Source organism: Nansenia antarctica (assembly GCF_963989245.1).
Source record: "Nansenia antarctica genome assembly, chromosome: 10".
In the NCBI taxonomy this organism is placed as follows: Eukaryota; Metazoa; Chordata; class Actinopteri; order Argentiniformes; family Microstomatidae; genus Nansenia; species Nansenia antarctica.
In genome coordinates this window covers 31406077-31416973 of record NC_137680.1, presented here as the reverse complement: position 1 = coordinate 31416973, position 10897 = coordinate 31406077, and the positions used below count along the sequence as shown (strand labels likewise).

At 41.6% G+C, this 10897-nt stretch overlaps 1 protein-coding gene across 1 annotated transcript; it reads right to left on the bottom strand.

The window, feature by feature from the left end:
- On the bottom strand, nucleotides 1–6176 carry apom (apolipoprotein M). The gene is made up of 7 exons (XM_080540680.1): nucleotides 5951–6176; nucleotides 3480–3622; nucleotides 2830–2900; nucleotides 2586–2699; nucleotides 2318–2416; nucleotides 2112–2147; nucleotides 1–1960 (listed from the first exon to the last, which is right to left on the bottom strand). The coding sequence occupies exons 1-6, from the start codon at nucleotides 6062–6064 to the stop codon at nucleotides 2119–2121; spliced, it is 570 nt and encodes a 189-aa protein (XP_080396806.1). The 5' UTR covers nucleotides 6065–6176; the 3' UTR covers nucleotides 1–1960; nucleotides 2112–2118.
- Nucleotides 6177–10897: the final 4721 nt, after the last annotated feature.

Here is a 10897-nt window from a genome sequence, read left to right as displayed (position 1 = left end):
AATGAGAGTGTTTTGGGGTTTTTCCCTAGTATTATGTACTCTTCTCCTGGATTTTTTTTTTTTTTTTACATAGCTCACAAGCGACGTTAGAAGCATACTAATATCCACAAATTGAAGGGTATTTTCACACTTTTCAGCAGCTCTTTCTGAACTCAAACTGTTCGCCCACATTTTCAGAGTATTTTCACATATAGTCATTTTTAAAAGAACCGAACTGAGTCCTATTTAAGTGAATGGAGAGGTGAAAGTACAAGAACTCTTTATAACTAGCCCTTCTGTTTGAATGAAGAACTTCATTAATTTTCTTGCTGGTCCATTTCAGCAGTAATGAGGTCTCGGTCCAGAATTCAGGCCAATGGAATGCTTTGCACCTTGGGTAATTGCACACTGAACAGCACTACAAACCTAAAGTGAACCGAACTCAGACCACCTCCTGAGATTGAGGTGGCATTGTAAAGGTTGTTTATATGTGTATCTGATCATAATTATGTTTAAAAAATCATCAGTTATGTATCCCATAAACATAGTTTGTTACCAAAAGCAAATACTGACAATCAGCCACTAATATTCTTAAAAAAAAAAAAAACTATGTTATTTTAAAAGGTTTGCATTCTTGTAACACTGTGGTGAAGTATGGGGTTCAGGGTATTGTGTGTGTGATCAATAGATAACTACTATAGTAGCCAGGCTACTACTGGCTTCAAACAATAACCATTACTTCATGTAAAAGGTCAAGCGGTTTCCTTTTGAATCCTTCCTTTTAAATTCCTTAGGTTCTGGTTTCACAGAACCTGCGTATACTGAACAGTAGATCAATGTAGTTGAACTGTTCAGAAGCAGTCAATGTAACTCTGTACACGGAGGTTCTGCTCTGTCAGCAGTGATGACATGGGCATTCCCCGTGTGGGGGAACTGACGTGGGTGGCTCCTACCCCATGGAGTATGGTTGACTTTGATCTCTAAGCACAGAAAGGTGTTATGCTTCTTTCTAGCCTTAACGTTTCTTTTAACATCATGAATTGGTTTTAGATACAAGGAGTAGGTTGAGGGATGGAAAACAGAATAGATTGGAATGTCGATCATGAGTCCTAGAAATAGGGAGAAAATTCAAGGTCCATTTTTGACTGGAGGTCCTTATGAAGTTATAGAAAATTAGTGCAGTAGAAAATTGAGCAGTAGAAAATTACACATTTAATGTTCTTTTCTCACTGCATTCTAAATCGATAGATAGATAGATAGATAGATAGATAGATAGATAGATAGATAGATAGATAGATAGATAGATAGATAGGCAAGGCAAGGCAAGGCAAGCTTATTTGTATAGCACATTTCATACAACAAGGGCAATTCAAAGTGCTTTACATACATTATTTAAAAATACAGCAAGAGGAGCATAAGAAAATAAAAATGACAATGAATAAAAGCAAATATAAGAAGTAAATAGATAAAACATTTAAAAATACAATAGTTAATGGAAAAAAGACATTGATAGAAGTGTTTGTGTTTAATCATAACTGCTGCAAAACATGAAGGTTTTTAGCTTAGATTTAAATATTTTAAGGGTTTGGGCCTGTTTGATTTCTTCAGGGAGTTTGTTCCAGGAGCATGCAGCAGCGTGACTGAAAGCTACTGCTCCGTGTTTTGTTTTTACTCTTGGAATGATTAGCTGATTAGTCTCAGCTGACCTTAGGGACCTTGCGGGAATATAGGGTGGGAGGAGATCTGATATGTATTTTTGTCCAAGACCATTTTGTAATTTGTATGTAATTAGGAGGATTTTGAATTCAATTCTCTGATAGACTGGTAGCCATAGATAGATAGATAGATAGATAGATAGATAGATAGATAGATAGATAGATAGATAGATAGATAGATAGATAGATATACTGTAGATAGGTAGATAGATAGATAGAGGGCATGACATCTTGATTGATTGAAGCTCCAGGTTTATTGCCAGAATCTGTAATATGAGACATTATTGTTATTACATTACAATACAATACATAACAGATGATCAATTCACAAAGTGTACAGACCTATGCCACAAAATAGGAGAAAAGTGATAAGAGCATAAAAATGTAAGTGAATGACAACAATACAATGGTTCTTACGTGAAGTCTATGCCTTGTTCTCTAGTTCACAAAGCTCTGCAATAAACAACAAAATAAATGTTCATTAACACATACTCTTGTATAGGAATGCCCTCAATTACTGTAAAAAATGTTTATTCCTGCATTACTTTCATTGTTTCAGCAATCTCACAAGTCAATTATTTCTTCAATATTGACTTATCAGACGATAGAGTGGAAAGACAAACCTTTCTCTTGAGGTAGACTGACAAATTCCTTCATTCCGTGGCAAGAAGATTTGGTCTGAAATTCTCTCACCACATCAGTATCCAGATCACGGTCACGGGCTGGTGACAGAAAGGAGAGAAATTGTTTGCCTCCTTCTATTATCCACCTTTTCGCAACTAGACAGCATCTCATTTTTGCCCCACATACACTGTCATGTACATACATGTAACACGGTTACATTACATTTCCCTATAAAGTAAAGGCCACTGGGTTTTAAAGATGGCTGACCATAGAGCATGAGTCTGTTGATGGCACCCTGTGGCTCTGTCTCCTGCAGAAGGATACACTGGGTGCAGTTCAGCCACTCTCCACTCCACACCAGAGTATATCTCTCCGGACTGCCTGTGCCACATCAACAGGGAAGTCAATGGAGTGACATTAGTTTTGCTCAGTAAGGGTCAAGTCCTAACTTGAGTGTGTGTGTGTGTGTGTGTGTGTGGGGGTGTGTATGTGTTAAGGAAGTTCAGCTTACCCTCCAGGTCTAAGTCATCCCTGCCAGGATGAATATTGTAGGTCCACGTTTTCATCATGCAATTGACACCCCTATAGACAGAGATGATATCTGGTATCACCCAACAATAACTTACAATGTCATCGTTAATCAATATTCTCATACTCAGATCATTTAGGTCAGCCTACGGCACACGAGCACCACTAAAGGGTGGCAGGTGGCCTAGAGGTTAGTGAGGCTGGCCAGCAATTGGTCGTAGGTTTGATCCCCACTCCAGAAGGGAGCCGGATGTGAGCTGGTGCCTGGAGGGTTTCCGGCATCATATCTAGGTGCCTACCACTGCCGTTGTGCCCTTGAGCAAGGCACTTAACCCCTAACTGCTCCAGAGGGAGTCAAAGATTGCTGACCCTGTGCCCAGAGCGCGGAGTTCTGTTCTCCCTGGGGGGAATGTGTGCAGTGCATGTGTGTTATACAGTTGATTTGATTGATTGTACGGCTAATAAAACAGTGTCTGTTTGTTGTTTTGGTTAAGCCTTTTACGGTGTAAAATGGTGGATGGGTTAGGATGTGGTTTGTCTACCACTATGGTTGAGTTTTTTTGTGTTTTTTTTATGATTGAGGGATTTATGGGTGAGGCACAAATAGTGAGTCCAATTTCTTTTTTCTCTCACATGCGCATGGCTCCTGTCAGCAACAGTGTGTCTTTCACTGAGGTCTCCTCCAGGTAAAACGTAGTGCTGTCCATCAACCTAAACATCTTCACACCCGACTCTCTCTCACCAGCTGCTGCTATGAAGTACCATTTACCCAGATACTGGAGAGAGAGAGAGAGAGAGAGAGAGAGAGAGAGAGAGAGAGAGGAGAGAGAGAGAAGTGGAAAGGAGAGGGGGGGTTATTCACAGTAAAGGGTGTCCTATTTCAAGATATAATGAAAAACTGTGTGTGGGCTGGTGGTCTTCCAATAGTTAATGATTGAAACTGACATGCAAAAATATTAATTTTATAAGGGAAAGATCACATTCATTTTGTACTATAATAGGCTTTATAAATTATAGGCTTTGAGTCATAATGTTCTTCTGCTTTTAAAACTGGGAAACCAGTGGTTGAGGTGCTATAGTGGGTTGGCCTCTCAGGTCCGGTCTTAAACTGGTTCAGGACCTACCTGGCTGACCGTGACTACTTTGTAGCCCTTGGTGACCATAAGTCAAAAAATTATAGCACAACCTGTGGAGTTCCCCAGGGGTCCATTTTAGGACCGTTGCTTTTTAGCCTATACATGCTACCCCTCAGTTCTGTTATCAAGAAGCATAGCGTTAACTACCACAGCTATGCTGACGACACTCAGCTTTATATCTCAGTAACTCCCAACGACTACAAGATGATCGACCACCTGATAGACTGTATTGCCGATATTAATATTTGGATGACACAAAACTTTCTCCAACTCAATCAAGAAAAAACAGAGGTATTGATCATTGGCGAGAAAACTGGGAGAGAGAAATTATCTGCACACTTGAAAACACTAGCTCTTAACACTAAGTGTCAGGCCAGGAATCTTGGTGTCATAATTGACCCAGATCTAAATTTTGAAACTCATATAAATAACACTATTAAAACATCCTTCTACCATCTAAGAAACATCACTAAGGTACAATCATTTCTCTCCCAGGCAGACACTGAAAAATTAATGCATGCGTTTGTTACTAGTAGGCTAGATTACTGTAATGCTCTCCTGACAGGTCTCCCCAAAAAAATGATAAATAGACTACAAATGGTTCAAAATGCTGCTGCTCGTGTCCTTACTAGGACCAAACGGAGAGCGCACATCACACCTGTCTTGAGATCACTACACTGGCTCCCTGTCAGTCATAGAATAGACTTCAAGATCCTTTTACTAGTTTATAAATCACTTCACTGTGATGCACCCAATTACATGGTGGACATGCTCATAAGATACACACCAGCTAGACCCTTACGGTCTAGTGGCACGGAACTTTTAATAGTGCCAGAGGCTAGGACAAAGAGATTTGGAGGATCAGCTTTTAGCATATATGCTCCTAGATTGTGGAACACCCTACCTGAGGGCCTGAGGTTGTCTAAAACTCAGGACATTTTTAAGCGTGACCTCAAAACCTACTTATTCAATGTCGCCTTTTGATACTAAGGGAGACATTGGACATTATAGAACTAGGATCACTAGGCCACTACACCATACTCGTGTTTTTGAGATTTGTATTGACAGGAAAATGGACCCGGGTGCTGATGAGGCACTGTCAGCTCCAAATAGCACCTAGAGCAGTACTGGAACCGGTACAAGAGTGTACCAGGACCACCATCAGGTTGTATTGCTGTCATCTTTACTGTCTCTATTGTGTTGTTGCATTATAACTGTGCCTAAGTTTCTCTTTTGGCAGGACCTGTGACCATACTGGATGCAGAACGATGCAAATACAACACAAAATTTATGGACAGTGTGTACGCCGATAATATGCAAGGAATTTTTCCTGGATACATGGTGTACAGGTTTTTGCCCTTGCTTGCTTGCTTTGTGCCGGTGGTCCTGGCCTCCCCTGGGGGACCGCTGGGTACTGGTAAGCAAACTGGCTAGTAGTCGCTCTATTGGTAGAGGGCTGCAAGGGAATTTTTTCCTGGCTACATAGTATACAGGTTTTTTACTTTTGCCTGCTCGCGGCTCTGTCAGTATTGATTGATTGATTGACTGATTGACTGAACATTTTCATTGTGTGAAGCGCATTGAGTTGCATCTTGTAAGAAATGCGCTATACAAATAAAATTTGATTTGATTTGATTTATAGTGTCATACACAACATACTCTCAAAACTAACCAGCTATGGTGGGAAAGGTAGAAACACTGTATTGTTGTATTGTTGTAGCACATCCATTGATTTAATCATTTTGGTTTACAACACGCATGGAAGAAAATACTTTTTAGTTGACACTAGCCACTTAATAATTCACGTGTTTCAGACTACCTTACTATGAACATAACATCTACCATTTTTTTATCACAAAGCAAAACAAAGGACATGTAATCCTGTTTTAGTTTTAGTTTAGTTTTTTAAGAAAAGAAACACATTGCAATCACTTTGTGTACAACTCCATATTTCACTATATCTCTCACCTGTTGAGTATTGAGACTGCTGGTAGTCAGGATGACGGGTGGAGAGCAGGGCCAGAGGATCTGATACAACAACCCATACACACAGAGAACGGATGGCCAAACCTCACTGAACATACCTGAACTATTGCTTCTGTTCAGTCTAATAGTGGCCTAAAACAAACTAGGTTATAACTAGTTTATGGCTTTATCGAAACAGGACTCTCTCCCTCTTTTCTGGACTTGTTTTCGTTTTCAGGATTGTGGTAATCATTAACTACTCTACTGGTTTGTTAGCACAACTTTCCCCCATCCCACGCATGTGTTTCATCTCTTTCACAATTTTTGGAAATGGGCCTCCTACACCCCCTCATTCCCCTCACCATCCATACCCCTCGTCTTGGTGTTGTTGGATGGGTTTCGGTCTGTGTCATATCTACACATCTCAAGGGTAGATGCACAGCCCACGTCATGAAGATACATTATTGTCACTAGGGGTGTAACGGATCACCTAACTCACGGATCGGATCGTGTCACGGATTTTGAGTCACGGATCGGATCATTTTTCGGATCAACACAAAACATATATTTTTTTTAATAAAAACAACATTTTCCTTGAATTCTGTAAAAACACCACTTTTAATGTGTGAAACAAAAAAACAACATTCAAGATGTCAAAACTGATATATATATCACATATATATATAACATCTATATATAACAACATATATATATATAACAACATATACTCACTCATATGTACTCATATCATACTATGTATGTACATATGTATATGTATGTATATATGTACTCACTCATACTCATATATAACAACATATACTCACATCACTGCTGCAAAGTAACAGAGTACTTTTTTTGTGTGTTTACACAATCACCCAGGCTGCTTAGCGGGTGATATGACGTGATATAATTGGGACAGAGATGAGTGAATGAATGTTGTTGTCAACTCAGTACACATGCAGAGAGTGAGAATGAAGCGCACATGATTGTTTTTCTACCGGTTACATTTGAATGAATGAATGGTCTTTATTGTCATTGCTACAGTACAGGTACCAAACAACGAAATTTAGGAGGGGTGGCTCCCCTGGTGTTAGGAAAAAAAACAAAAAAAAACGATTTTGCTATTGATCCGCGGTACACATGCGTTCCGAACCGTGGAGGGCGATCCGAACGGATCACGGATTATCCGTGATCCGTTACACCCCTAATTGTCACTGGTTTATTATAAATAGAACTACCGTAATGTGCATGTTACATCCTCCCCAGGGGGTCTAACTAGGGAGAAGGAGGAACGTAACAGCCTGTGTGAACACCCGACTTAGGTAGCTGGAAAAACGGTGTACAGTAGTGTGGTGCTCCAAGTCAACACACCAACAGTCAGTTAGACCTTTAACGAGAAAGGCTTTTATTTGCCAGGTCAAATACAAATACATGAAGTAGGAGACAGGTAGCAGGATGATTGGACCACAGGGCAGGGGGTGGATTGGAGACAGGTGGATTGGGTCAGAGTTGATTGCCAGGACAGCCAGCACAGCAACAGACCAGGTAGTGCAGCAGATTAATGAAATAATCGTTCGCTTGGTGATACAAGCACCACATTTGGCACACAAGTGCTTTGGGACCTACTCTCTCAGAAAAGTACGGTTTCCACTTGAAAAAACAAAATGGCCACCATGTTTCAAGATGGCCGCCATTCGAAATGGATTCAAACAGCGTTTTTGACAGAATAATCCTATTTTGATGGCCTATACATTGAAATATATTGTAGCGAACGGGAATCTTCTAGTGTAACTCGGCCCATGCGGGAGTCGAACCCCGACCTCCCACATAACCGACGGCCGCGCTAACCATTAGACCAAGAGAGTTAACTCCCTTGGAGGAGCTGTTAACGGGGCCTCATACAGGATCGTTACAATATGTTTTTGAGTGTGAGAAATCCAATTCTGCATTTAGAATATCAAAATGATTGAATATTATGGTGATAAAATGGGAATTAAACTAAAAACACTCTCTTGGTGTTGTTTCCGATACGCAAAATACGCATATTGCATTTAAGCAGTGCTACAATTTTATTTTATTTTATCATTTCAAAAAGGACACAAAATAACCAGAATGATTGAGCAATTTCCTAAAAGATGCATTAAAGACATTAGTTTCACTTTTGGCTATTGGACCTGTAAGCTACTTGTAGGCAAGGCCACGTAGAGGCTGTCTTTGTCTCCCCCAATGTTTTGTTGTTGTTGTATTTTGTATTATTTTTCTTTCTTTTTTTGTATTTGTTTTGTTTTTTTATTTATACTGTAGTTAGCGGAAACACAGAAAACATGTCCAAGCATAGGCTGCATTGTACAATTCTGAGCAAAACATGGCTGGCAATCATGGCTGTTTCTTCTTTTAGTCCTCACATTCACAGGCACACAACTGGGTACACTTCAGGCCGAATCAATAACATTTGCATCGTCCTCTGCATTCAGTCTTGCAGCCGCATTTCGTCAACTGCTCACACGTCTGAACAATCGGTGGAAGGGTTGTCCAGACCACACCATCTTTTTTCCAGCCCCAGTTGGCAGGGCTTTCAATTTGCATTTTGCACACTGTTGCCTGGCCCCATATGCAGGCAGCTTGGAAGGCAGACCGTTTCACATGCTGAACGAGGGATGCGCTTGTCGGTGGAATGGCATCATAAGACCTTTGCTTCCGCGCAAATAATTCTAGTCTTGCCTCATCAACCTTGCCTGTAGTGCTCTGCTTGTCATACATGGTGATGACAAACTTCTCAAGGATGTTGAGGTCTGCATCTTCTATGATAGGTGGGTACTGACTGAGCTTTTTGAAGACAGGGCTCACTTCAGGGCAAACCTCCCATGCTTGCCATGCCGTTTTTTTGCCTTTGCCACGAAAAGCTGACACAACATCACAGCCAGTGAAGGCGTGAAAGAACAGCATGCCACTGGATTTCTCTGGGCCAAGAGAAAGCACCATGTCATGGATAGGCAACCACTTAATGGACTGACCTTGGCCAAATTCTACCCAAAGCCTTACTAAGCCTGCATCCTGAAGAGTCGCAAAAACATTGACTGCAACAACAAGAATATCTGTGTCGCATGCCTTGATCAACACAGACTTCATCTGTTGCTTGGCTGCATGAAGAGTATGTATGAAGATTCTGGGGTCAGCTTCCTCATGGTTACATGGACTAAAGCCTTCAAGGCTGATGGGCTTGTTTGATAGAGCCTGCTCCCCTTTGGTCACAACTATGACATTGTTGGGACACAGGGTCACTATCTTGTCGGCTAGGAACATGAAGAGCTCAGTCTTGTTGTTGCTGTCTCGCAGGAAGCTTTTCCAGTTGGGTGGCAGTTTGTTTTTGTCTGTCACTCTTCGTCGACCTCCCATACCTCTGTTTGACCTAGTTTCAGCCTTCAGGCTTGAAGTCCAGTAGACATCAAAAATGATATCTGTTCGCTCATACTTTGATGAGTGGGTCTGGATTTTTGGAACTACATCCTGGACAGCATATTCCTCAAAGGTCTTTGATGTCGTAGGAGACAATGAATGCACAAGAGAGGAACCATCAATGATAATGGCATCACATTCTGGTTGTTTGTCAGGAGGAGAAATGGTAGCTTCCAGAATTTTTTAAAGCTGAGACTTCTGGCCAGAGTGGAGTTTCCCTGTGTCACTCAGTGCAGCAGGGAAAGGTTGATTCTCATGCTTAAAGAACTCAAGCAGGTCACACTCTCGTAATTGGCACGATATAAAAAGCTGCGAGAACAGACGACAGTCATCTTTGAGTACCTGCTTATTCATGTCACTGGAAGCTGCAGCTGCCTCTTGGCGAAAGAATTCGGCTTTGTTCTTTTTAATGGGCTTATAGAAGGAATCCTCATCCCCCAGACCATTGAAAAAGTCTCTGAAGGCAGCTTGACCTTTCTCAAAGTGAGTTCTTACAAGCTCAGCAGCACTGGGATGTGCGATGGTTTTTGTGTCCAATGTGAGCAGATCTTTGGACTCTTCCTGGAAAGGATTGCCCAGATCCTTCATCACATCAAACAACTTTTGGACCTTGTCAGTGAAGGACTTCTGAGACTGACTGGTCTGCTCATGATGCCTGACATCTTTGTTTGCTTCTTTGACTTGAGATGCCAACTCATACTGGTTGACTAACTGGCTAACTTCTGGTCCAGACACCATCCACCGCCTCAGTGCAGATGGATCCTCTGTAAGGCCAATGGCACCACCATCACCTTTAACAACTGCATTGGCCTGCTCGTGAGCTTGGTCAATGGGTAAGCCTGAGAACTCCCTGTGAGTCTTGTGGACCACAAACTTTCCAAGCTGAAATTCATGGAAAACCTGAGGATGGGTTTGCTCCAAAGACGCCATGTCTCTGAGGTGGATGGGGAGCCATCGAGCATAGTTCACATTGTTGTTTGCAAAGAAGAATGGAATTAGAGCAGACAGTGCTTGACAATACAAGTTGAAGTTAGCTTCTCTGAAAGATCTGACCAAAGAGAAAACCACCAATTCCATTGACAACACAAGCTCCCAGAATTGAAACTGGGGGCTCTCCTCCCTGCGTTTATCACACCAGTCACTGAAATTCAGGGCTCCTTCATTCTCCTCTGCACAATGGTACTCATATGCTTCCTTTCGGAGCATGTAGAGACAACATGCTGTAACTTGGTGCATTAGGCGTGTTCTTGTGACACTTGAGGCAGAAAGAAAGGAGTCAGCTTTTCCAGAAGAAGCTACCCCAGCCTCCACAAGAGCACCTGTCCACCCACTACTCTGAAGCAGGGTCCCCAGTGATCTGAATGCAGCCATCTCTATGTGGAGTCCACCAAACATTACAACAAATTTGTCCTCGCCATAGGCTACAGGTCAGGCCAGTGCCACTGGACTTGTTTGGCAAGAGCATAAATAGGCTGGTCTGCAGTTATCACTGGA

What these genes read in the sequence shown, in the direction of transcription:
- apom (XM_080540680.1), bottom strand. Translation starts at nt 6,064, where the DNA reads ATGTTCAGTGAGGTTTGGCCATCCGTTCTCTGTGTGTATGGGTTGTTG. An exon ending in CTGACAGGAGCCATGCGCAT is followed by an intron (nt 2,901 to 3,479) that starts GTGAGAGAAAAA and finishes CTCTGTCTATAG; the next exon opens with GGGTGTCAATTGCATGATGA. An exon ending in CAGTCTACCTCAAGAGAAAG is followed by an intron (nt 2,148 to 2,317) that starts GTTTGTCTTTCC and finishes TGTTTATTGCAG; the next exon opens with AGCTTTGTGAACTAGAGAAC.